The sequence below is a fragment of the Ochotona princeps genome, chromosome 22, assembly GCF_030435755.1.
Source record: "Ochotona princeps isolate mOchPri1 chromosome 22, mOchPri1.hap1, whole genome shotgun sequence".
In the NCBI taxonomy this organism is placed as follows: Eukaryota; Metazoa; Chordata; class Mammalia; order Lagomorpha; family Ochotonidae; genus Ochotona; species Ochotona princeps.
In genome coordinates this window covers 25,339,354-25,366,256 of record NC_080853.1, presented here as the reverse complement: position 1 = coordinate 25,366,256, position 26,903 = coordinate 25,339,354, and the positions used below count along the sequence as shown (strand labels likewise).

The 26,903-nt window shown below is 49.3% G+C and overlaps 1 protein-coding gene across 1 annotated transcript; it reads left to right on the top strand.

The window, feature by feature from the left end:
• The first annotated feature begins 6 nt into the window (after positions 1–6).
• KAT14 (lysine acetyltransferase 14) lies at positions 7–20,678 on the top strand. Its single transcript, XM_058679323.1, has 10 exons — positions 7–279; positions 1,505–1,623; positions 3,263–3,384; positions 7,749–7,930; positions 9,773–10,189; positions 10,318–10,880; positions 16,468–16,604; positions 17,427–17,602; positions 19,204–19,394; positions 20,446–20,678. The coding sequence occupies exons 1-10, from the start codon at positions 21–23 to the stop codon at positions 20,617–20,619; spliced, it is 2,340 nt and encodes a 779-aa protein (XP_058535306.1). The 5' UTR covers positions 7–20; the 3' UTR covers positions 20,620–20,678.
• The last annotated feature ends 6,225 nt before the right edge of the window (positions 20,679–26,903 follow it).

Sequence of the window (26,903 nt, the reverse complement as noted above, 5' to 3'; positions counted from 1 at the left end):
AGAACCTGTGAGAGGAAGAGATGGAGAGCAGCATGCCCCTGGGCAGTTTGCTGAGCCGGCATGATGATGAGGCCACGAGAACATCAACCTCAGAAGGGCTGGAGGAAGGGGAGGTGGAGGGGGAGACGCTGCTGATTGTTGAGTCGGAGGATCAGGCCTCCGTGGACCTCTCTCACGACCAGAGCGGCGACTCCCTCAACAGCGATGAGGGAGATGTGTCATGGATGGAAGAGCAGCTGTCCTATTTCTGCGACAAGTGCCAGAAATGGATACCAGCTAGTAAGGAGCGTCTCTCTTCCTTTCCCTTGTCCGTTCCTGGGTCAGGGTTTCTTTTTCCAATCTGGAAGAAGCATGAATGTAAAATACACCTCCACGAAGAGAAATTCATATTCTAGAAAAGCTATGCCTGGATCTCAAAACCACTTTGTTATGGTTCAATTTTCCTTGCCTGTTGAAGTGCCTCTGTGTGTGTGTGTGTGTGGAGAGAGAGAAAGAAAAAGTCGGTCATATTCTGGTATTTGGTAATTTCTTTGTTAAAATGGGTTCAGCTGTTCTGGTGATTAGTTCAAGGTACCATTTTCACAGAACACAAGCCTGGAAGTATTGTTACCACAGGCTGTCTCTGCTTAGTAATCCCAGGTCCTGCTGAGCAGCTCGGTGGCTTTCCAGGGCCTTACCAGATTGTCTAACCGCCCTCAGGCCAGGCCACCTTGCCAGCCTTGGGATCTCTGTCCCCACAAACTTTGCAGTCTGGGAGAACTGTTCATCTGCACAAGCACTTCTTTCATGTCTCTAGGACTTGGCCTGGTTTTGCATCCCCTGTAAGGTGTGTGTATGCACCTGTATGATTCCCACCCTGTATGGGCTCACCTCTTCCCTGGGCAGCTTCTTGGCCCCCCTGCAGCGTCCCTGGGTCCCACCTTCCTGTGGACCACATCACTCTCCTCTTGACAGTCACCCAAGTACCATTAGGAATGTAGAGGCCTGGGACCCACGGCAAAGGTGGATTCTTTCTGTCTGGCGTAGCCCCAGGCATGTTTAGAGCAAACAGCTCCCGGGTGACTGTGAGGCCTGGTGAGAGTGGAGATCTTCCATGCTTTGGTGCTCACCTGTTTTCCCTACATGTCCCTGCCACAGATTTGTGAGTGGGAAAGGGCAGGTCCCGTGTCTGTCTGCACCTTACATTCCTGGTTCCTCCTTGAATCCCTGGCATGCTGTGGGAGCTAGTTTTGGTTTGGTTTTGTTTTCAAAGAATGTGTGAAGAGACCTGCCCATAGGAGTCAGGGAATGTGACATTTGGAAAAGCCGGTTAGAGCAATAATACCAGCTTTTCCCGTACCTCTCTCCTAAAACCCAAGGGGCCACCGATCCTAGAGGGTGTACACCCGGTGTTAGAAGACGATCTTCCTCTACTGCCCTGCCTGCTTCCAACCTAGGGAACTTGGGAGTACCTTGGGGTGCTGCCGCCCCGATATACCTGTAATGTGACCTTCTGTTCTTCTAGGTCAGCTGAGGGAGCAGCTGAGTTACCTGAAGGGGGACAATTTTTTTAGGTTCACTTGCTCAGATTGCTCAGCAGACGGCAAGGAGCAGTACGAACGGCTGAAGCTGACATGGCAGCAGGTAAGTGCCCGGCTCTCACCCGTGCTCCCTGCGTCCATCAGATATTGTGATAGGGGTGTTTTTGTCAAAGTGTGCGTAAGATCTAGGCAACCTGGAATATGCAAGGAGAAGCCAAAGTTAGAAAACATTGCCTAGATCTTAAACTTTTCTCACCAGAATAAACTCATGTTTTAATTGCTTTTCCATGAGCTTTTTGAAATATCTTTGTGAATTTTAAGTTTTTAAGTCATGAAATATCTCAGATGCACAGAGGTAAATACATGAGACGCTGGCTGTAACAGCATAGCCCAGCCCCTGAGATTAGCAGCAAATACATGGTTCTGAGCCACTCTGGACGTCTGAACGTAGACAGAGGTCATTCTGTAATTTTCTTACAGCCTTCGTTGAGCAATACTCTTTTAAAACTTGTGAAATACACATAACAATGAAATTTACCATTTTGGTGTACACTGCAGTAGAGTCAAGTGCACGTTGTTGTGTAATCCTCCCTGCCATCCATCCGTTTCCAGAACTTTGTTGCCTAGCTGAAACTCCCAACCCCTATAGCACCCCATGAGTATCACCTGTCTGAAGCTTGGCATCTGCGGGCTGGTACAAACTTGGTGCCCTGGTGAATGGAAAACACCTGGAATCTGCTTTGAGCAGTCAAGTCACCAGTCTCCTCAGCGGGCTGCTGAGATTTAGTGCTGTGAGGGCAGGTCCTGGGATGTCACAGCAGCTGGCTAGACTAACAGCAGCTGTGGCAGGTGGCCGCAAAGGAACTGAAGGATGCCTGTCCCACAAAAGGGGACCCAGTGTCAATCATGATGCTTACTTCATTGAAAACACAGTTTTTCAATAGCTGCTATAGTTTTGTCCACTTACCTAAAGTCACACGAATAAGGCAGAATCCAGCCACCAGGAGGAATGTCTGCAGATAGTCGCTGACGTGTTGAAGGGGTGGTTCCTTGATGGTAGATTGCAAATGACGTTTGCTTTTCTCCTTGTTCTTTTCTGTATTCCTGAAGTCTTTTATAATTAGCATGTGCAAACACAGTTTTCTGGAATATGTTTCCTCCTTTGGGGCCACAAATTCCTCATCTGTAAGTTTATACAGTTGGACTAGGGAGTTTTCCCTGAGCTGCAGGGAAGGGAGTCTGGGGGAGCCACTGAAGACTAGGCTGAGCAGCAAGCTCATTTCACTTGAGCAGTGGGTTCCTCGGCTAAAAGTGGCCCAGTCCTCAAGTAGATGGCACGCAGCATGGCTGTCGACCGTGAAATTCCGAGAGCCATGTTCTCCATAACAGGCAGATCCATGTGCTCAATGTGAATTTCAGGATATTTAGCAAGTAGGCACCTGGGACCTCCTGCTGGCTGGTAGCTAGCACAGGGCAAGAGCGTGCTGGGGCCTGGGCCCATGGTCAGCCTGTTGCGACCCCGTAAGAGGTTGGCCCAGAGGAACGGTGCACGGGAGTGAGCGGGTGAGTGATGTCTGATGGGAGTCAGGAAGGGAGTGAGGTGAGATTGTATTGGGAGAAGTCCAAGATAGTATCCTTCCCTTGTGCGCACTCCTTCCTCCTCAGAACATGAAACAAGCGGTGTCGCCCTCGGATGGGGCTTGTGGTCACGCTGCCCTCCCAGCCCTGCTGGTCTGTTTCAGGTCGTCATGCTGGCCATGTATAACTTGTCCCTGGAAGGAAGTGGACGGCAAGGCTATTTCAGATGGAAAGAAGACATTTGCGCTTTCATTGAGAAACATTGGACGTTTTTACTAGGGAATAGGTAAAGTGCTTGCTAAAACATTTTAACCCTGGAGGTGGGCGATTAGTGCTGTGGTCAAGATGCAACTTGACCTGTTCCCTGGCAGAATGCCTGCTGAATTCTAGTGCAAGTCTGGTGCTGGTGCAGCTTGCTGGTCGTGTGTGTCCTGCTCCAGTCCTTGGGTCCTTGTAACATGGGGAGAGCTGGGAGAAGTGCTGACTCCCTGGCTTCAGCCTGGCTTTGCATTTGGAGAGAGGACCAGCAGGTGTGTTCTCCATTTGTGTCAGGTAGTCAAGTTGTCAGTGTACAGCTTGTACATGTCTCTTTGTATCTCTCAACCTTTCAAATAAATTATTTTCTAAAAAGCTTATACTTGGAGCTGATACTGTGGCATAGTGGGTTAATCTGCCACTTGAAACGCCAGCATCCCTGCTCTGCTTCCAACCCAGCTTCTTGCTAATGTTTCTGGGAAGGCAGGAGAAGATGGCCTGACTATCAGTGTCCCTGCCACCCCCAACAGGAGGCTTGGATGGAGTTCCTGGCTCCTGACACCTGCGTGACCCATTGTGAGTAAAGCAGTGAATAGAAGATTGCTGTTGCTCCCTCTCTGGCGCTTTGTACTTCAAAGAAATCTTTTTTTTTTCCCCTACATTTGAAGAAAAATGTAAATAACAAAGTGTATGACAGTTGATGTAGCTCCCTTATTTGCTTGTGACACTTACAGAAGCTTTTGGAATTTCAGAAAATGTTTTCACTTCAAGTTCAAACAACTAGTTTGTAATGAGTCAGAGTGGAAGTGTGGATTCTGTCCTCCCATAGTGCTTGCAGAGAAAAAATACGGGTTTCTACTAAGTAGGATATTTTTAAGATAGTCTTAGGCTGTTACAAAGTGAGAAAGCATTTGATTAAATGGAGAAAGAGCTGCTCAAGAGTTAGATGATTATCTACTTTGAGGAGATGGGGCTACTTTGTGCTGGTAAAATCAGTTTCTTAGAGCGGAAGAGGCAAATGAACAGCAGGTACTGGTTGCGGCATTTGGACACGCCTGAAGAGCAGCCGTGTTTTGTCAGCACCTGCTCTCATCGCTCTGCGAGGCTGGCCGTCTTGGGTGCTGCTCAGAGTGCTTCGTGGCAGTGCTGTGCTATGGCCACCGAGCTCCCTCTTTGGTGGCTGCTGTGGCCCTAACATCAGACTCAGGAATGCACAGACTTGGCAGCCACGTGGTGAAGGCCAGGTGGTTCCTGCTGGAAACCTGGGTGGTTGGGATGGCCCCAGGCACTGCCCTCCCAGGAGTCATCCTGCATTGGTGTCTCCTTGGAGACACAGGCCTCCCACAGCCAGAGGAGCAGCCCAAAAGTTTTGGAGTACCTGAGAAACTTAAATTCTGCTATCCACAGGACAGGTGGAAGATCTTCTGTCCGATGTTTCACTCCCCAAGTGAGCCGCAACGGCCGGTGCTGCACCGATCCGAAGCCGGGAACCAGGAACCTCTTCCGGGTCTCCCACGTGGGTGCAGTGTCCCAGTGCATTGGGCCGTCCTCGACTGCTTTCCCAGGCCACAAGCAGGGAGCTGGATGGGAAGTGGAGCTGCTGGGATTAGAACTGGAACCCATATGGGATCGCGGGGCGTCCAAGGCGAGGGCTTTAGCTGCTAGGCCACTGTGCCGGGCCCAGGCTTTAAGTTCTTAAAAATGATTATAACTTTCATTGTTGAAGGATCTGAAAAAATAATCTGTATATGAAGTTCTAAATTTGAATACCTTTTCTCTCGAATATTTGTCTGCAGCTTGAAATTTAAATCTAGAAAGGCTTATTTAGGGCTAACCTTATTTAGTGCTAACCTAAATTTATGTCATCCTAGAAACTAAAAAATACAGGAAGGCTTAATTACTGCAGACTAATTGCCACTCAACGTGTGGTCATTTAATCTGCTTTCACGGTCCTAGTTTTATAATTTTGATTGGTGAAGAATACCTTGAATGCTTTTTCTGCTAGCGTATTTTACTGATTTTAATATAGTTTTTTTTTTTTTTTTTCCGAATTTTTTGGCATCTCTGGGAACTGGATATATCACACAGTTTATGTCATAATTTAGTTGGTTGGTAAGTTTTTGTGTATCCATAAAAGAGAATATCTGAATAGCTTTCAGATGTGATGGCATGTAGTAGAACACATTCATTGTATTTTCACTTCATCAAGCTGTGCCCAGGAAGGGTCTGAGTGAAAAGCAGCAGGAGTATCTCCTGTCCTCCACCCCACCCCACCCCAACAGCAGCTGCTGCAGCAGGATCTGTCTCTAGCCGCTTTGGAGCTCCGGATAGAAGCTTGCAATCTCCCAGGGAAAGCTTGGATAGTAGATCACATCACTCTTGGCCCGTTTCACCACTTAAACCCCGTAATTCCCGCAGCTCCAGCACAGGAACTGGCAGCCCGTTCCTGGACCAGCTGACACTCAGCCTGAAGATCACCCACAAGCTGGGGATTTGTGCTCTGGCCGCCACTTCTCACACAAATGCAAACAGGCAACAGTCATTGCCCCTGGGTAAAGGAATTGAATAGATGGCTTTCCAACGAGAATACAGAATGGCCTGTCATAGTGACAGAGGGAGAAAAGCCACCTCCTGTGATGCTGGCACCCCATGTGGTACCAGTCTGTGTTCCAGCTGTTCCACTTCGCATCCAGCTTCCTGCTGATTCACCCGGGAGTTCAGCAAAAGATGACTTGTGCTTGGGCCCCTGCCATACACAAGGGGATCAGGAACATGTTCCTGGCTTCCAGCCTCGACCTGGCCCAGCCCTAGCCATTGTGGTCATTTAGGGAGGGACCCAGAGGATGGAAGGTCTCATTCTAACTCTGATTTTAAAATAATAAGTAAATCCTGAAGAGAGAGGGGGTGATATGGAGAGATCTGTCATGGCCCCAAGCCAACTCCAGCTGCTTTCCCAGGTGTGTTAATAGGGAGCTGAATTCAGACTCAAAGGGCTCCTAAGATGCTGGTGACACAGGGCCTAAGGCACGGCCACAGTGCTATCCCCTTCAATAAATCCTTCAAAAAACCCTGAAACAGCTATTAACAAAAATATGGAGGAACTAGAAACTGGTGATGGGAATGTAAAATCACAACCATTGCAGTGGTTCCTGAAAATATGAAAAATACAATTCTCATATGCTCTGTTAATTCTACTTCTGGGTATATACTGCACCTAACTGACAGTAGGGTGTTGAAGAGCTATTTTGACGCCCTAAGAGAAGCTTTATTCACAACAGCTAAATGTGGAAACAGTCCAAGAGTCCATTAACAAAGTGGCCTGGTCACACGATGGAACATTGTCCTTAAAAAGCAGTGAGGGTCTGGCACATGCCGCAGCATGGGTAAACTTTAAGGATGTTTAGTGAACTGTATTAAAGCAATTCCAGGAACACTGTACCATTCCACTTGCTGAGGACCTTGGAGAAGTGACCCTCACAGATGAAGAGTGTCCCAGCAGGATTTTCTAACTGTCTGTCCTTTTCCTCAAAGACTTGAGGCCTGCAAGTCGTGCGTGTGTGCTTTCTGGATGGAAACAGGATAGCTGCCTTGAAAGTCGTGTGCAGCAGGAGGAGTGAGGATAGTTGACTCTTCACATTTTGTTTTGCTGTCTTTGCTCTACGCACAAAACCCGCAGGTGGTCTAAAGCTCACTACAATACTTGCGGGCAATTAGGAGTGGATGAGAGTCTGCTGAATTGCTTAAGGGGCAAGTGCTTAGCTTATATTACAAAATGCACATTCTCACAATTCTACTTGTTGGAGTTTCTTTTTTTCTTTTCCTTTTTTTTTTTAAGAATTATTTTTAATTTCAAAGTCGTAGTCACAGAGAGAGAGGAGAGACAGACCTTCCATCCACTAATCAACTCCCCCAAATGGCCCCGGTGGCCGGAATTGGGCCTATCCAAAGCCAGGAGCTTCTTTCCGGGTCTCCCACGTGGATGCAGGGACACAGAGACTTGAGCCATCCTTTGCTGCTTTGCTAGGCCATTATCAAGGAGCTGGATTGGAAGTGGAGCAGCCAGGACTCAAACTGGTGCCCATATAGATAATTGTACTGCAGGCAGAGGCTTAGGTTGCTATGCCATGTCGCTGGCATTTCTTGAGATCTGTGCTTAATTCACATGTAAAAGAACGAAGTAATTATAGACTTATATCATGGTTATGGTGTGTTTCATGTGCTTTGGGTTTTAAGTCCTTGCAGCTGCCCTGTGGAGTGCAGTGTTCTCGTTTTATAGGTGAGGAAACTGAGGAAGTTGGAGGGACTGCAGGCTTTGAGTCGGAGTGTGGGTGCAGTGCACCTTGCAGGGAGCATCCAGTCAACAAGCCAACTGTTGTTCATTCTCGCACCTTTTAGGAAAAAGACTTCGACCTGGTGGAGCACAGTGGCAGGTTGCCTCAGTGTGGGGAGTCCCATGTACTTCCGGTCAGGAGCTCAGGAGTTTGGAGAGCCAGGATGGTGGAAACTTGTTCACAACAAACCCCCGACGATGAAACCTGAAGGAGAGAAGCTATCTGCCTCTACTCTGAAAGTCAAAGGTGCCGGCGGGTGGGGAGCAGCCGGGGTGCAGCCATGGCCAGCTGGGGAGGCAGCACTCACTGTCCATACCCTGCTGGGCCACGGCTGTCAGACAGACCCCTCGGTCTGCTTGCCAGCATCACCACACGAGCCGGGTGGAGAGTGCTGTGATTCCTAACCACCTGACTGCTGTGGTCTGTTTGCTTTGGTGTCTGGTAGCTTCAGTGTTTCCAATCCTGATTTTGTTTTTAAACTTTGCATCATGGACATTTTAGCATACAGAGTCCTGACTGGCAAAGTGTCTTTCCCCTCAGCTATTCACTCCCAACACACTCCTTTTAGCTGTACTGCAGTACTTTGCTTCGGCTTTCCACCGGTCCCATACTCATAACCAAGAAACAAATCCCGGGCACCACTTTTAAATGACACAGTATGACATTGAAACACATGGTGTTCTCTTGCTCTTCCAGTGTTTGGTAAGAGTATTCTGAAATTTTTAAGGTTTGTAGACTTCTTGTACTAAATCTATAACGTTATACTCTTCTTTTTTAAGATTTATTTATTTATTTATTTATTGGAAAAGCAGATTTACAGAGAGAAGGAGAGATGGAGGTCTTCCATCTGCCGTTTCACTCCTCAGATGGCCACAGTAGTTGGAGCTAGACTGATCCCAACCTGGAACCAGGAGCTTCTTCCAGGTCTCCCATGTGGGTGCAGGGTCCAAGGACCTGAGCCATCTTCTGCTGACTTCCCAGGCCACAAGCAGGGAGCTGGATGGGAAGGGATTAGAACTGGTACCCATTTGGGGAGCTAGTGCCTGCAGATAGAGGATTAGTTGGTTGAGCCACAGCATTGGCCCTGCCAAGATTTTACTATTATTATTAATTTTTATTGGAAAGGCAGATTTACAGAGAGGACAGACAGATATTCCATCTGCTGGTTTTCTCCCCAAATGGCTACAATGGCCAGAGTTCAGCCTGTCTGAAGCCAGGATCTTCCTCTAGGTCTTCCATGTGGGTGCAGGGACCCAAAAACTTCAACTGTCCTCTGCTATTTTTCCACATCATAAGCTGTGAGCTGGATTAGAATTGGATCAGAATGAGACCTGAACCAGTGCCCATATGGCATGCCGGTGCTACAGGGTGGTGTTGGCCTGTTATACCACTGTGCCGTCCCCACCAATATTCTATTTTAAATATCTCAGTGTTAAATCTAAGAGCTAGGGATTCTTCCCTTTAGGCAGCCTAACCATAATGCCATTTGCATAGCTAAAACCTCAACAGTAATTCCTTATTTTCACACATTGATGATTTTCCTTATAAGTTTTTAATGAGTTTTAACAATTTTGAATGTAATTAGTAAGAAATGAACTGGTATGGAGTCTAGTGTCTGGAAGTTTCCCTTCCTGCCCTCTTGTACAGTTCCTCTCCCCAGGCTGAGCGTCCAGCCTCTTAGGAAGGCTCCTCAGCATGTAGATACTTGTTGGTAAGAAGCCCCTACGGCCTGCGTGCCGCAGACTCCTCTCAGTAATGCACGCAGAACCACCGTTTTATCCAGTGCATTATTGAAGCCAGTCCCGTAGTGACAGTTTGGGTGGCTTGTGCCATTTTTTTTGTTGTTATTCTCAACAGTGTTGCAATTGTACAAATGTGGGTACCTGTGCAAGTTTGTGCTAAATTTTGGCAAACAGCTGTTGTGTGGAAGGGCATATCCATTGCACAACTTTTTAGAGAGCTATATAATTCACTTAAACATTGAGGAGATTTATTGACCCTTTTTCTATGTGGAACACAGCGCTAGTCTCACTGAGAAGCTAGTGGAGACAAATCCAGTAGTGACTGGTGTTCGTTCTCTCCTGCCAGCCTCAAAGCCCACCTTAGATCCCATCATTACTGTGGAGGGCCTTCGGAAACGCGCCAGTCGGAACCCCGTGGAATCTGCCATGGAGTTAAAAGAGAAAAGGTCGCGAACTCAAGAAGCCAAAGACATCAGACGAGCCCAGAAGGAGGCTGCCGGCTTCCTGGACAGGAGTACCTCCTCCACCCCGGTCAAGTTCCTTAGCCGGAGCCGCCGGCCAGACATGCTCCTGGAGAAAGGGGAGGTGATCGACTTCTCCTCCCTGAGCTCCTCAGACCGCACCCCGCTCACCAGCCCATCACCCTCCCCGTCCTTGGACTTCTCCGCCCCAGGCACCCCTGCCTCCCACTCAGCCACGCCCAGCCTGCTCTCTGAGGCTGACCTCATCCCCGACGTGATGCCCCCGCAAGCCTTGTTCCACGGTGAGACTTCACGTGCTCGTGTCTTTTGGGTGTGTGTGTGTGTATAGGTTGGTGGGGGGCATGGTGCAGTGTGGGTGTTGTCAGCTCGAGGGCTCTGTGTCCTGATGGCTGGGGTGTGCCCTGCACAGATGACGAGGAGATGGAGGGCGATGGCGTCATCGACCCGGGCATGGAGTACCTCCCGCCTCCTGCGGGCTCTGCCTCCGCGGGGCCCGGGGGCAGGAGGAAGGTCCGCGGGCTGGAGCAGATAAAGCAGGAGGTGGAGAGCGAGGAGGAGAAGCCCGACAGGATGGAGCTCGACAGCGAGGACACGGAGTCCAACATGTCTGTGCCGACGCGGGCTCGGGAGAAGCGCAAGCCCCCGCCCGACAAGGACACGAAGCCCACCGGCCCCAAGTACACGCCCGTGAGCATCTACGAGGAGAAGCTGCTCCTGCGGCGGCTGGAAGCCTGCCCCACCGCCGTGGCCATGACGCCCGAAGCCCGGAGGTTGAAGCGCAAGCTGATCGTCCGGCAGGCCAAAAGGGACCGGGGCCTGCCGCTGTTTGACCTGGACCAGGTCGTGAATGCTGCTCTCCTGCTCGTGGATGGCATTTATGGAGCCAAAGAAGGAGGCGTTTCCAGGCTCCCAGCTGGGCCAGCCACATACCGCACCACCTGTCAGGACTTTCGCATCCTCGACCGCTACCAGGTGAGCCCCAGGTGCTCTGCTGTGGCAGGCCAAGGTCAGGGGAACAAGGAGCCAGGGAGAGAGGCCCCTGTCCCTGGGGCATCCACAGACACCATGAGCTGAGCTGCAGCTCCTCTGTGCATCTCCGTCTCTGAGGGCAGCTGTACCTGACAGGCTTCAAAGCTTTGATTGACAGATTAGTAGAGGTTGTGCAGCGGCCAGAGCTGGTGCTGTTGGGATCTGCAGGTGGGGTGACACTTGTGGAGTTGGGGCACAGGAAGTGACAGCTGCGGGGGCAGCCCAACCCAGAGGGCTTTCCGGCGTAACATAGGTTGTGGGAGCGGTCCCCGCAGTTATTAATCCCACTGTGACCTGTAGCGTCTGCCCGCCCTGAAGTGGTCCTTGCCAGCTCATGGTGTTCCCAGCCTTTGAGAGTGTTGCTGATTGGTGGGTTTGAATTGCCTTGCTGAGATGCAGGTGAGGTTGAAATGGCCTCCTGGTTGCTAGTGGTTAGGCCATCCCTGAATGGCCCTGTTGGCGTGTGCACTGCTTATCGTGTTCTGGGGGCGCTGTAGGGGTCTCTTTGTTGTGGGGCTTCTTTTCCCTGTTGTATGGGGGCCTTTTGCACTGGAGTTCTGGAAGGTGTTGGTGATTTCCTGTGTTCTGTTTGCTCTGTCATCTCTTTTAGAGTTCTGCTACTTGGATTTGGGGCTCTGTAGGCCAGAGGTGGGTAGGCTTTCCATGGCCGGGGCCCCATGAGGAAGGTGTGAGGCTGTGCCAGGCTTGCACTGCGTGATGGCCCCCCTAGCTCTGTGGTTGTGATGGTGCGGTTGTGTTCCTGGTGTGGTTGTGTGGCTGCTTGGGGAGTGACTCAACAGATTGAAAATCTTCCTCTCTGTCTCTCCTCCTTTCTATGTATTTGACTTTCTAATAAAACTAAAATAATATTTATTTATATCAGATTTATGGATAGAAAGTAAGACGGAAAGATCTTCATCCACTGGTTCACTCCCCAAATTGCTGGAATGGCCGCAATGGTAAGAGCTGAGCTGATCTGAAGCCAGGAACCAGGAGAGTCTTACTGGTGTCCCACTTTGGTGCAGGGTCCCAAGGGTTTAGGCCATCCTCTACTGTTGTAAGCAGAGAGAGGAATGGGAAGTGGAGTATCCAGTACTTGAACTGGCACCCATAACGGATACTGGCACTTACAAGGTGGGGATTTGGCCATTGAGTCTTTGCTCTGGGCCCAGTAAATCTTTTTTTTTTTTTTTTTTAATTGTCCTCTTTTCTCTTGAACTCACTTTCATCAGGATTTCTATTTGACGATCCTGTGTAAAAGTTCATCAAGATCATTACTGATCTCCCCATGGGCCCAGTAAATCTTTAAAAAAAATAAACAGTGGAGACTTAGTCTTGTTATACTACGACACTTGTCCCTCTTCCTGTATTCTTATAGTAGGCCTACAATGCATGATATATCTTTTATACTTGTACCATAGTCCTTGAGTATTCTGTTGTATAACTCTGCACACACACACACACATACATACACACACACCCCAGTGTTTCCTCTCTTTGCTTTTCACCTAAGACGTTCTACTGATCAGACATTCTTTGCTCTGCTGTGGCCCGTCTACTAAAAGCTGTCACCAGGGGCAACCTTCAGCCTTTTGTTCCTCTCGCCATGTCTTTGAGCTCTGGAATTTCTTGTTGATAGTTTTTTACTATTCTTTTTTACATGTTGTCTACTTTGTCCATTAGAATCCCTAATGTACTTAAATCGCAATTTTATTTTTTTTTTAATATTTATTTTTATTGCAAAGTTAGAAATACAGAGAGAAGGAGAAACAGAGAGGAAGATCCTCCATTCGATGATTCACTCCCCAAGTGACCGCAACAGCCGGTGCTGTGCCGATCCCAACCCAGGAGCCAGGAACTTCCTCTGGGTCTCCCACGTGGGTACAGGGTCCCAAGGCTTTGGGCCGTCCTCAACTGCTCTCTCAGGCCACAAGCAGGGAGCTGGATGGGAAGTGGAGCTGCCAGGATTAGAACCGGCGCCCATATGGGATCCCGGGGCACATTCAAGGCGAGGACTTTAGCTGTTAGGCCACCGCGCTGGGCTCAAATTCCAATTATTTTAAATAGCTAATAATTGCTGTCTGTCGTCAAACTGTTTTTATTGTTGTTGTTTTGTGTTTTGGTTTTGCTTTTAGTGTGCCTTGTAATTCTTTCTTAGAAACAGCTGTTACCATCTAGGTAAAAGGAACTTTATTAGAGTAGACCCTGTGTAATGTCAGTGAGCGGAAGTTCTCTGTCATCCAGCAGTCCTGATTGTAAGCAGATTTTCTAGAAGAGGAGGCTCTGGGCTCAGCCACCTCTCATCCTTGCCTTTTCTCACAGCCAAGCCACCTCCTCGCTCAGGGAGCCCTGGAGACTGCTGGCCCAGTTGCTCTTGCCATCATCCTGGCACTTGCTGGGCCTTCTTCCAGCCTCTGTCACCTCCCTTCTTGTCTGTGGCATCATTCTGGTGCATTTAGGAAGAGAGCCAGCAGCTAGAAGTTTGAAGACACTGGTATAACATTTCTCATGCTTCCTTGACTTTGGGATGTGTCATTCAGCAGATGTAAATTGAGTCCTTAAGATGTGCCAGCCACTAAGGTGACTGCAGCTTGTGCCGTGAGTTAGAGAGATGGTTCCTGCCCCTGGGGGCCAAGGGCCTGTAGTGGGAGAAACCAGTGGTGGAGTAGGGGGCGGGTTGCCAGGAAGTTAGGTGCGTGCTGTCCCTGGAGACAGCACTTGAATTCACTGAGTCACCTGGAGTTACTGACCGATGGAGACTCGGAGTGGAGGTGTGAGGGACAGGCAGTGGGTGGGGCGCTTGTGAGGTCCAATGAAGGTAGAGGGGGCAGAGGCAGGTGGTGGGTGGGGCGCTTGTGAGGCCCAGTGAGGGTAGCAGGGGGCAGGGGCAGCGCCTTCAGGACACTGTAGGTCCTCAGTGAGACTCACTTGTATCCTGAGCATAACTGTGGAAGCCACAGAGTGATGGTGAGTGAGGAAAGGAAATGTGTGTTTTAATCATGTTTTAAATCTGTATTTGAGACAGAAAAAGATCTCACTCTCCAGATGCACACAACAGCTGAAGCCAGGTTTCAATAGTTCTGAGATGCTGATTTCATTGCTCCAAGGTTGATGAAATCCTTCCAAGTATCATTGGCTGACATAATCTACCTTAGAGTCTCCACTTGCCCAGATAGTCACTGTCAAAGCTTAGCTGGGAGAATTATCAAAAATTTGTTCTGCTCTCCATTCTCTGCCATGGTAGTAAACATCCTCTCTAGAACTCGATGTGCTATCATGTCCCCATTTGCATCTGGCCACTACGTAGGCTTCAGCAACCAAGGAGGCCCAATTCTGACACATGCAGTCCTTAGTGAATTGACAAATCCTGTAATTTTCACGTGGTTGGAATTTTGAGTCCAGCAGTCTGGTTGGAAGGGCTCCCGAAAGAAACCTCACCTGAGGGGACCCCAGAGCTGAGTCCTGTATGTGCCAGCCAGTGTGGGGTCAGTCACCCACAGCAGCTTATACATAAACTGGTGGTTGCAGTCATCTGGTCAGTTCTGTCTCCAGCCCCATTTCATACATAAATCAATGGATACTGCCCCTCTCACCCAGAAGCGTAATCCTGCCCGCCACGCACTCAGCCCTCACACACACCAGTGGGAACTACAGTCTAGTTAGATCAACCCCCAATAACCCTCCAGACCTGCCCTCAGCCCTGGTTCCTGCACATTTCAATATGTGCAGCAGACTTGTCTGGTCTGCCCCACATCCCATTTGTTCTTATATGCACCTAAGGGTGCTTCAGCCTAGCTCATTCTGGCCAACCCCACTGTCCAACCCACCCTCACACTGACGGATGCCACTGCCTATCCAGCCAGGCCCACCCCCAGGCCTGGTTCTTATGCTCACCAGTGGAAGCTTCAGGGGTGCCCACAGTTTCCATACTAGATCCACTCCCAGACCTGGATCTTGCACTTTTCTACAGTCTAGCCTGACAGGACTTGTCCCCAGTCCCAGAACTTGGTGGTTGCCTTTTGATACAAGGAGCCACTTCCCCGTACAGGCATGGGAAGACTTGATAGGGGCCCCTTTGAGAACTGTGTCACCATTTTGACTGTTACTCTGAATCTTAGTTAAGCCGTGAAGGGAGATCAAGGTTTGCCTTTGAAATTTTTGGTTTCCAATTTAGGGAAATATGAAAGCAAATTATACAGGAAGGCACCTTTCTCTTCTTTTACCAAGCTCATTTTCTAGCCTAAGACCTAACTGATTCTGTAAGAACAACTCCAGTTTCTGTACTTCATCCAGCTCTCAGCAAATTACTTTATAAATGTGCCTTTCCTCACCTGAGCTCTTCACTGCACAGCCTTGATAGCATGTGTTGTGTCCCTGCATGAGCAAGGTCCTGGGGCAGCACATGTAGAACAGCAGCTCCAGTCCTGCTCCTGGGGCCTGGGACCAGGTCCACAGTGTCTCCCCAGGTGTTGCTGGACCCCCTTCCTTCTCTTTGAGCCTCTGCAGGGCTTCTGTATTGGGAGTCACTGTGGGAATGAAAATGTACCCCTTGGGGAAAGGGACAGGACGGACAGTGACTGGTCCCTGTGGCTGTCAGCTAACAGAAGTCATGTGGTTTTCCCTTTGTTTCTCCCCTGACCCCAGATACAGGGGAAAAAAATGATATTAGTGTGGAAACAATGGTATTACCCACTTTCCTGTAGCCCTTGACCCTTTGTACCCTAATCAACTAAGTAAGATTATTTTAAAAAATAAATAAATTTAGATAAAAAAATATACCTACAAAAAGGGCCCGGCGGCATGGCCTAGCGGCTAAAGTCCTCGCCTTGAAAGCCCTGGGATCCCATGTGGGCGCCGGTTCTAATCCTGGCAGCTCCACTTCCCATCCAGCTCCCTGCTTGTGGCCTGGGAAAGCAGTTGAGGACAGCCCAAACCTTTGGGACCCTGCACCCACGTGGGAGACCTGGAAGAGGTTCCTGGCTCCTGGGTTGGGATCGGCGCGCACCGGCCCGTTGCGGCTCACTTGGGGAGTGAAACATCGGATGGAAGATCTTCCTCTCTGTCTCTCCTTCTCTCTGTATATCCAGCTTTCCAATAATAATAATAAAATTTAAAAAAAAAAAAAAAGAAAAGAAAAAATATGCCTACAAAAGAAAGAAGTCATGTGATGTGTGACCCACATGTGAGTGTGTGTCACCTATGTCATTACTGAGCAATTGGGCTTAATGTAGAAGAAATGAAGACCAGAAAAGCTGCAAGTCCACGTTCAGCACCTTGTCTCATGAATTTACATAACTTAAACTGTTTAACTACAGAATTGTTTAAAAAACAAAACTAGTTTCCAGCTTTACAGCTTGAGCTATTCATATCTTTTACACAAAAGTGCCTACGAAAGTTTGTATTGAGACCTGAGCTTTCCAAATAAGCCATGCAAAGAGCAAAACCCACTTGCCGACATATAAAATGTCACGGTTACCAATTCTCTGTGGAAATTGGCCGTCTCCTGACATGTCTTGTTTCTTTATCATAGACTGCCTTGCCATCCAGGAAGGGCTTCCGGCACCAGACCACCAAGTTCTTGTACCGCCTGGTGGGGTCGGAAGATATGGCTGTGGACCAGAGTATCATCAGCCCGTATACTTCCCGGATCTTGAAGCCTTATATCAGGTGACCAGAAGTGAGGTGGGCCGTCCGGTCTGCAATTTCTGCAGCTGGAGTGGAGAAATTCCAAAGCCCGCACAAGACTGACCAGCTGGTCCGCACCCTGTCAGATTGTGTCCTTTGTTTCAGATACACTGTTTTGCATAAAACATAGTTCCTTGAAAAATATAAACAGTAATACTAAATGAACTGTTACATTTCTGCATTCATCATAACCATTGTTCTATTTTCCATTTAAAGTGTGTATTTTTAATACTCCATGAAATGAAAAAAATGGGAAAGATGTCTCAATTGAGCTCATTTTTGGCCTGAGTGTAGGAACTGTTTCCAATCCTGAGTCCTGTCCAGGCAGTCAGGTGGCAGCTGCGGTGCTGGAACCCATGACTGTCTTGTGCCATGCTTATCCCACAACTCTGCTGTCGCCCTGGCCTGCCTGTCCCGCACCAGGTTCCTGGGCAAGCATGTTGGGAGGCAGCTTGCCAGTCTGTCTCCCCTTGCCACTGTGGCTCCCACCCGAGGTCCCCCATAGCCCCGGAGACGCCACCCCGTGCACTCTCCTCCTAGTAAACCCTGGGGCCATTCACTTCCCACTTTGTTCAGACTCAGCAGTGCCTGGCAGCATACCTAGTGGGCACACAGGGGTTTGACCCAGAGACTGTCACTAGAGTGGATGTTAGATTTCATATACTGCCAGGTGTACCACCGTGTCAAGCAGTGCAGATTAGTGTAAAGCTTGAAGTGATGAAAGATCTGACTGAGTTAAGGAGCTAGACATAACACTGAGTGTTTTTATTGACTTGAATTTGTTTGTCTTCTGGGGTCCCGAAGGCGTGATTATGAAACAAAGCCACCCAAGCTGCGGCTCCTGTCACAGATCCGCTCCCACCTGCACAGGAGTGACCGGGACTGGACACCCGAGCCCGACGCGCCTCTTGATTACTGCTACGTCCGGCCAAATCACATCCCAACCATCAATTCTATGTGTCATGAGTTTTTCTGGCCTGGTATGTCCCCCCTCCCAGATCCGTTTGTGTGTGACACCCCTGTAATTTTTAAATTAGTGTCTGCTTCGAGATCCCAAGGCTTTGGCACATAGCATGTCATTTGGTTTGTTTCTATTAACATAGAAGGACTGGAACATAAATACTTCTTGCTTCCTAAGATCAAAAAGGAGACAGCAATTACTATAATGAGCAGTGTTTTTGTTTGTTTCTCTTCCCTGTTTGTCTCTGCTTTCTGAGTGAAAGATTCATCCTGTCTTGCTTCTTCATATGTTTAGATACCAGGTAATGTCTATCAAAGATACACAGACTGGTAACTTGGGCAAGTTTGAACACTTATTTTTGGCCTAAAAATCCCTTATGTTTTGTTTGTTTAACTGCTCCTTGGAGAGTGTTAGTTTGGCCGAAGGGTATTTTTAAATAACCTAACAACCAGTGGTGCCGGTGCAATAGTCTAAAAGCCTTTGCCAGCATCACATATGGGCACCAATTTGTGTCCTGCCTGTTCTACTTCCCATCCAGCTCCTTGCTTGTGGCCTGGGAAAGCAGTGGAGGAGGATGGCCCAAGTCCTTGGGACCCTGCACCTATGTGGGAGACCCACAAGAGGCTCCTGGCTTCTGGCTTTGGATTGACTCAGTTCCTTTCAAATAAGAAGTAAAATAAATTTTTTTTTAAATATTTGTTTATTTTTATGACAAAGTCAGAGATATAGAGAGGAGAGACAGAGAGGAAGATCTTCCATCCGATGATTCACTCCCCAAGTGAGAGCAACGACCAGAACTGCACTGATCTGAAGCCGGGAACCTGGAACCTCTTCCAGGTCTCCCACACGGGTGCAGGGTCCCAAAGCTTTGGGCCGTCCTCGACTGCTTTCCCAGGCCACAAGCAGGGAGCTGGATGGGAAGTGGAGCTGCTGGGATTAGAACCGGTACCCATATGGGATCCCAGCGCGTTCAAGGCGAGGACTTTAGCCACTAGGCCACGCCGCCGGGCCCGTAAAATAAATCTTAAAAATGAATAAATAAAAGCCGAATACCCCAAACACAGCCTATTTTTGAGAGTGAAATTAAACTCAGAGCTATCAGATAAAACTACACAGGCTAGCTGCTAAATGTAAGTCTGTGCTTTCTGGCCTTGTTTGGAAACCACAAGGTGGTAGTGCATGCTGTTCCACGTGGGTGGGAGGTAAGATGTCATCAGGCCGAGAGCTGTGCCGGCTCCACTGTCTAGGCATCATGGAGAGGTGGTTGAGGTGCGGAGAGGACGGCGTGAGTACTCTCAGGGCCTTTACCCCAGCTGTGTCAGCATTAGGGGTGCTCCCACCCACAGAGCCTTGAGGTGTTTGGAAGGTGGCAAGATGGCTCCAGAGCCTGGTGTGCCTGAGCCTGTGTGCACTCTGCTGCATTTTTACCAGAAGTGCTTGGACTGTGTTAATTCTGGTGTGTTCTTTGATCTGACTGCGTGGTCTCTGGTGATAATCATGGCTTCCCATTTGGGGTTTTGTTCAGCATGCAGGGGCAGCCATAAATGAAGCCAGAATGACGTGGAATCGGTGACCCCCAGAGGCACAGGGCTTGACTGCCTGTTGGTCTCTCCCCTTTAGGCATCGACCTGTCTGAGTGCCTGCAGTATCCAGACTTCAGCGTGGTTGTCCTTTATAAGAAAGTCATCATTGCCTTTGGCTTCATGGTTCCTGACGTGAAGTACAACGAAGCCTACATCTCCTTCCTGTTCGTCCACCCTGAGTGGAGAAGAGCAGGGATTGCGACGTTCATGATCTATCATCTGATCCAGGTAAGCTGGCTCTGTTTGTCACCTTGCCTCCAGGCTGCTTGGAGAGGCCAAGGAGGAATGAAGCTGTACCAGCTCTCTGCAGCTGGCCCGGTGGCCTGGGCTGCCTGGAGACCAGCTGGAAGGCGGCGGATCCTCACCGCTCAGGAGGCTACTACAGGACACAGACAGAAGTCTCTGGCTCTAGCAGAAGATTGCTACTCAGACTCAGCTTTAGAAGAAACCAGCTGGTGAACCTTGTGACACTTAAGCAGAGTGACAGAGTGCAGAGGTGAAACCCCAAAGCATGTATGCTGTCCTGCTGCTCCTGAACCACCACAGGCACAACTCTGAGAAATGGCAGTGGGACCTGATGTCTTGACTAGCCGAGTGCCCATCCTTGTCCTCAGATTTTATTATCAAATTCTTGCTACCTCTTATCGAGCAGATCTGAGAAGGAAATTTTTGCACGTTTTTGGAGGGTGCATAATAGCATTTAGTTGAAACAAGCAGTTTTCCTGTTTCTTCAGGCAGACTTCATGGTTCTGGTTCTCATGTTTCGGCACATAGACAGAACCAACTCACGCATCACTAGTGAAGTTGACATGAAATGTGTCCCTGGACTCTGCTTCAGAGAAGAAACACTTAAAATGCCTTCGATTTCCTTTGCCTTTTTTTCCCCATAGTTTTTATTTTGTTTTATTTGAGAGGCTGAGCGAGAGAAAATTCAGCAGTGTTCCCATCTGCTGGTTCATTCCCCAAAAGCCCACAGTGGCCAGGGCTGAGAGCTGGGGGTGCTGTCCGGGTCCCGCTCAATTATTGGAGCCATTATGGCTGTGTTAGGAAGCTGGGGCCAGGAGCTGGGAGGCAGGCCTTGGAGGCACAAGGCTGCACACCTGCTCGGTGACTGCTTTGGTCAGCAGCCCGCTGCTCCACAGCTGCTTGCTGGGGCCAGGGGTTGTCGTGCTTCAACCTTGGTTTCCAGAACTCACTGCCCACGCAGAGACAGGTTTCTCCACCCACTCGTCTCCCCCCGGGGCCGCCTCATCTTCGTATTTTCCCACTCTCTTGGCAGACCTGCATGGGCAAGGATGTGACTCTTCACGTCTCAGCAAGCAACCCTGCTATGCTGCTGTACCAGAAGTTTGGCTTCAAGACGGAGGAGTATGTTCTAGATTTCTATGATAAATACTACCCCCTGGAGAGTACAGAATGTAAACACGCCTTTTTCCTGAGGCTGCGGCGCTGAGCAAGGAGTGCATGGCCAGAGGGCGGTCTGCAGAGACTGCCCAGTGGTTACTCGTGGTTACTCGCTGCACTGTGGGCACTCTGGGTGTCCCTATGGGAGCCTTCTCTGCTCCCCACAGGGGCTAGAGAGACCAGGATGGCCCCGAGGCTCCTTTGCTCTCCAGCACTTCTCGGAGCCGCCTCCAGCCAGCATCATGGACTGAGGCTGACCGCTGCCTGCTGACCTCGGCAGCTTGGAGGCACAAGAGCACCTGAGTGGGAAGGAGGGGACCTGTCCATGCTAGCTCACAGGATGGGAAAGCAGGTGTGCTGCTGAAGATGAGTGCAGGGCCAGGAGCACCCTGTCCCTGCCTCCGTGGGGTGATGAGCCCCACTGGACAAAGGATTCCCACTGATCGCCACCTGGGTGTGCTGTCCTCACATGCAGGCGAGCAGACAGGCCCTGCAGGGCCATCCCCTCTCACTCACTTTGGCACAGTTGGGAAATAAAGACTAAATGGTTTGATCCACACATGACTTACCCTGTTCTGCTCATCAGCATCTCCCTGCGGGGGCTGTGGGTGGGAGGTGGTTGGCACCTGCCATTCAATCCACCTTCCCTGGCTCTCCCTGTTCTCCGGGGTAGTAGGCTGCAGGAGTCAAGGTGGGGCGGCTGCTACCAGCAGAGCTGGCCATGGGCAGAGTCTGCCTTGTCTGCAGGACCAGGTTGTGGGTGGCTGTGGCGGTGGGAGATAGCCAGTTTTTTGTTTGTTTGTTTTTTGTTTTTTGTTTTTTTAATCCAGTGAGAGCTTTTCTTAATAAAATAAGCTTTTCTTAATAAAATAACGATCAGATTGCTAAAATAAAAATCCTTCCTCTGATGGCCAGTGGCATCCATCTACTCTGTGCTTCCAGATCTTAGGTTACGGGCAGACATTCTGAACATCTTGAGAAGCAAGGCAGGCAGCATGTTCTCATTTTGTATCAGGGATCTGGGCACCCCAGTTAAGAACCTCTCTTCTGAGGGCTGTGCTTGCAGCCAGCCTGACTCCCTTGTGCGGGGACCGCATCGAGTACCCGCATTGAGGTGACCTGTAGGTGTTCTGTCTCCAGGAAGCAGCTTGGCCTTGATGTCATTCTGTCACTCACGTGAAGCCAGGCAGCAACATTTCCTTCCTCCTGGGAGTGTCTACCTTTTAAGAGTTCTTTGTTTTTCACAAAATGAATTAAAGCCAACATAAAATAGCACGCAAGCGGCAAGCATCAGGGTTGCAAAGGGTGGTTTCGGGCAGTTGCTTCACTTTCATTATGAAAAATTCCAGTCACAGAGAACAACGTCACAAAATCCGTCCCCCCGACAGTCAGCAATGAGTGGGATTCTGTGAAATTTGCCTCACTTGCCTTTCTGTTTGCTAAAGTATTTTAAAGGAAATCCTAGATTCCAGAGAATTTCACCACTACCTACTAAGATATGCATCTCTAACAAACATGGATATTTTCTTACATAACCTCAGTGCCCTATTACTGCTGAAACAACATGGACACATTTTAGAGATTGCCTAGTAATAACCTAAACTCAGGATTTCTGAATTTTCTCAGAAATGCCTCACAGCTGCTGCGCTTGGGTGTGTGGTGTCAGGCAGGGCCCACCTGAGGGACTATGCAACCTTTTCCACTGAGCTAGGACAGGCCAGCTGGCCTGTAAACCTGCCTACTGCATGGTTAGGTTGCCTCCTTGTGGTCCTTCGACAGGCAGGTGTCCTAACCAGGACAGGTGACTGGGGAACTTGCGCATGTCTCCAGGAGGAGGAAGCCGGCTTGCCCTGCTTGGGTGTGAGGGCGCAGCCGATTCATGGGGTGGCTGTGAATTTTGACAGACCCAACTCTGTCCTGGACCCTTGACTAGCCCTTGAACGGTCTTAACCATTGCTCTGGAAGTGGGTCTCAATAGTGATAGCAAAGACCCAGGTATGCAAGAGCATTCACAGGTTACACCATGTGGCAATGAATTGGTAGTTGTAATTGTGTTTAAACTTTTAGGATTGGGGTGTGGGGGCTGGTCTCCTTCCTCAGAAGTGGGTGAGTTGCAACCAGCTGCGGTTTGCTATCCAGTGGTAGCTCCCTGGGGAGCCTGACTGTCCCTAAGGGCAGTAGCTCCTGGTTGCCAGAGCATAAGGTATTGTATCTACCCAGTGCCTATTTCCAAGGAGGTAATGCTACGTTTACAGCTGGATGTTTGAGAGCTGCAACTCTGTAATTTTTCTGTTTTTTTAAGGTTTATTTTATTTTTGTTTGAAGGGGAGAGTATACAGAGAGAGAGGAGAGACAAATCTTTGATCCACTGGTTCACTTCCCAGATAGCCACAACAGTTGCAGCTGGGTTGGGCTGAAGCCAAGAGCTAGGCAGCTTACACTGCCTCACTGCTGGTTCTAAGAGGGAGCATTTTAGAAGGACAAAATCCTGGCATGCCTGGCAAAATCCTTACCATGCCTTTGTTTATAACATGCTCATCAACATCCTACAGAGACCTTGGTTACATGGCCAAGGTCAGTCTACATGCAGGCTTCATAGGTGTTAAATACCAGGAAACATGAGTCATTGGGTGAGCCACCAAATGTAGACCACCACCAAAGGGCTTCTATAGAAGACTCACTCTAGGGTCTGTCTGCCAGATGCTATGCCCAAATGTGGCAAATACATGATTCTAAAACCATGCCCTGTACGATGTCTGCTGTGGCTTTGTCAGGCCCTGTCTCAGTTTCCCTCCCTCAGTTGATGTTTCTTTGTCCTACTTGGACGATTGCAAACTAACCTATTAGTAGAAACTAACTTACTGTATTCAGTCCCAGCTCTGAAGACCCTAGAGTTTGTTGATCCCCCATGTAGATAACAGCTGCACCTGAGGCCTGTCTTCCTGGTTTTGTTTTTGTTTTAATAGGAACCCCAGGCCCTGGTTAAGCAAAGCAAAACAAAACAACAGCCATCTGCACATAGTTCCCAGACTGGTCAGAGGTCACTTCTCATCTCAATTCCCGTGGAGAAGCCAATGGCCAGTCCTGTTGCCAACCAATAAGGGATGACCCCGGGCACCATGGACCAGCCAGAGACTGCCACCTGAGCTGAACTGACCTCTCAGCCCCAGCTTCAGTCTAGCGAAAGGTTCTACCCTGAGGGCTTAAAGCAGCCAGGACTTCCCGCCTTGCATTTGCCTATGCTAACCACTCCCTTGGTCACAGGCTGGCTGTGTTGTTCTACAGCAGTCCAGGCTGGGAAGATCATCTAGGCCCTACCAGGGGACAGGGGCTGCAGGCAGGCCACGGCCTCTCGGGTCTGCAGAGAGGAAAGGGACAGGAAAGGGGAAGCCACTGGCGACATCAGGTAAAAGGGGTCTCCCTGAGGCTGGGCCATGGTTTCCCTCTAGAACAGAAGAGACCATCCCTTACATTACCCTCCCTCCCCTTTGTACTGTGATTGTCATATAGCCCACGCACTGCACGGTTCACCAGTTTTAATTGTCAAGTTGCATTATGTCCTCATCCCTCTTACTGTAGACTCGGGGTCAGAGTGGTTCCTGCCCCTCCTTCTGATCAATCCCCACCGGCTCCACTCCTGGCCCCAGGGAACCAGGCCTCCATCTTTTCTGGGCATTTCTTGTTAAGAGACTTCTGTGCTTCACTGTGAGGTGGCACCCTGTGGGAGACCGGGAAGAAGCTCCTGGCTCCTGGTTTCAGATTGGCTCAGTCTGGCCATTGCAGCCGTTTGGGTGTGAACCACCAAATGGAAGATCTTTCTCTCTGTGCCTCCTTCTCTATAAATCTGTCTTTCCAATAAAAATAAATAAATCTTTTAAAATTTACTTTTGTGTTATTTGAGAGACAGAGAGAAACAAAGAGGAATCCTCCATCTGTCAGTTCACTTGCAACTAGCCAGGCCTGGGTCAGGGTTGAAGCCAGGCTTGGAGAACGTGGTCTCCCACATAGGTGACAGGGGCCCAGGTACTTGAGCCACCATGACCTGCCATCTCTCACAGCACATGTTAGCAGGAAGTTGGATAAGAGGCAGAGCAGTATGAACTTGAATCTGGTATTGCAGTATGGGATGCGGGCATACCAAGTGACAACTTAATCACTATACCACACACTCGCTGCAGTTTTCTCTGAGGTATACATCATAGACATCCCTCCACTTCACAAGGCTTAGGTTTAACTTGCTTTTAAAAGTATTTATTTCGATAACATAAAAGATGGAGAAACTGCAAGAAGAGCAGGAATCCTACATCTGCTGCTTTAATCCCCTGATGCCCACAGCAGCTGGCTCTGGGCCAGTCAAAAGCCAGCAGCGGGAAATTCAACCCAGGGCAGGCGCCACAAGGTAGCCTAGTGACTAAAGTCCTCGTCTTGCATGCGCCGGGATCCCATATGGGTGCAGGTTCATGGCCTGGCTGCTCCACTTCCCATCCAGCTCCTTGCTTGTGGCCTGGGAAAGCAGTTGACAATGGTCCAAAGCCTTGGGATCCTGCATCTGCATACGAAACCCTGGATCTGGGCTTCAGAACTGCTCAGCTTAGACCACTGCGGCCACTTGGGGAGTCAGTGGATGGAAGATTTTTATCTTTTCCTCTCTATATCTACCTTTCCAATAAAAGAAGAAATATTTTAAAATGCAATCCAGGTGTCCCTATGACTGTGACAGACTGCTCCAGACGTCACGTGCTGCTTCTCAGGGCATGGATTAGCAGGAAGTTGGCTCAGAAACAGAGCCAGGACTTGAACCGAAGCACTCTGATAGGAAACGTGGCACCCCAGGGGTCTCCTTACCTACCACGCATCCACCTCCTGAATAAATTTTCGGAGTTGCATAAGAGCTCATACAGGTGTGAGTGTCCCAGTTGCTTCAACCAACCCCTTATTGGTGGATATCCTGGCATTTTTCTAGGTTTTTACCGTGACAAAACAGCAAAAAAAAGACTTGCATATATCGGTGCCAGATCTATGTACCACTTCTGAGTTGGAATTTCTGTCAGAGACGGGCAGCGCCACACTTTGTGCAGGCGATGTGGCACCTTAAGCTGCTCAGCAGTGGGCATGAGGGTAGTCCCCGGAGCCCATCTGTTCCCACTTCAGGCCCAGTTGTCTGCGAGCTGGTATGTCCCCCAAGGAGCTAGGCACACTCTGCCTCTCTTTGGACATGAAGAGGCTGTCTGTGGGAGGCCTCGCTTTGGGGAGTGAATGACCATGACCATATGTCCACCAAACTTCACATATCCCTTCTCAACTCTTTCTCCAGTGCCAAGTTCATTCTATAACTTTAAAAAAGGTTTGCTGCATGTTTTAGGCAGAGCCCAGCCTTGCATAGGTGGGGCCACATATGGTCCACAAAGCGGCTAGTTGGCTGTTCTGGAGGAATCGATTTCTAGAACAGTCAATTTGGCTGAGCTTATGGTTTTGATCTCCACAGGAGACACATCCTAGAATGCGGAGTTAAGCTTCACCGCATGCTGAGAATTGACTAAGTTCCTTCATGAAGACCACCTCATTGAATTCCCTGCACAATTCGGTGAGCACGAGAAGTAGACCATATCCATCCATGCAATCATTTTGCGTGAAACCACATAAACACCTTGATGGCTTTTAAAACAGCAGCCTGTTATATATTTATGATTCAGCCCTTAATTTGTTGGGGCTCAACAGGACAGTTCTTTGGGTGTCAGCTAGGCTTATTCCAGTGTCCATGATGGGGGCAGGCACACACCTCAGTTTCTGGGAGTTGACTGGATGTTGTTGAGAATAAGGATTTTTTTTCCCTCTTTTATATGAAGACGAAAGAGAGAGGGAAGGAGAGAGAGTGCCCTGAGTGGGCAGCCAGCCAAAGCCAGGAGGTAGCCCTCAATCCGGGAGTCTCATGTGACTGGTGGAGATCCAACTACCTGCACCATCCCTGCTGCCTCCTGGGGTCTGTATGAGCAGGGAGCTGGAATCAGGAGTGCTCTGTGTGGATAGAGGGTGAGTGGATGGGCATATGGCCTTTATGTAACTGCATCAGCTATCTCCTGTGCTTCCCCATACATGCCCTTATTAATTGGCACTGATCCTTCCCAGCAGGGCTGGAGCTCCTGGGGGTGAGCCACTGCTAGGACTGTGCAGGGTGCAGAGTGGAGGTTCACTCAAAAATGGGCAGCTGGTCTCTGCAGCTCAGGTTGCAAGAGCGCAAGCTGTTTATGTTCAAATCCTACTCAGGCTGTGTGGCCTTGCGCAAGTGTCTCAATGGCTCTGTACCCAAACCACGGAGAAGAGCAGTGCAGATGC

Bases quoted from the DNA above. Each gene is read 5' to 3' on its own strand.
- KAT14 (XM_058679323.1), top strand. From the start codon at position 21: ATGGAGAGCAGCATGCCCCTGGGCAGTTTGCTGAGCCGGCATGATGAT. The intron at 7,931-9,772 runs GTGCCGGCGGGT...CTCTCCTGCCAG, and splicing joins CTCTACTCTGAAAGTCAAAG to CCTCAAAGCCCACCTTAGAT. The intron at 10,881-16,467 runs GTGAGCCCCAGG...TCTTTATCATAG, and splicing joins GCATCCTCGACCGCTACCAG to ACTGCCTTGCCATCCAGGAA.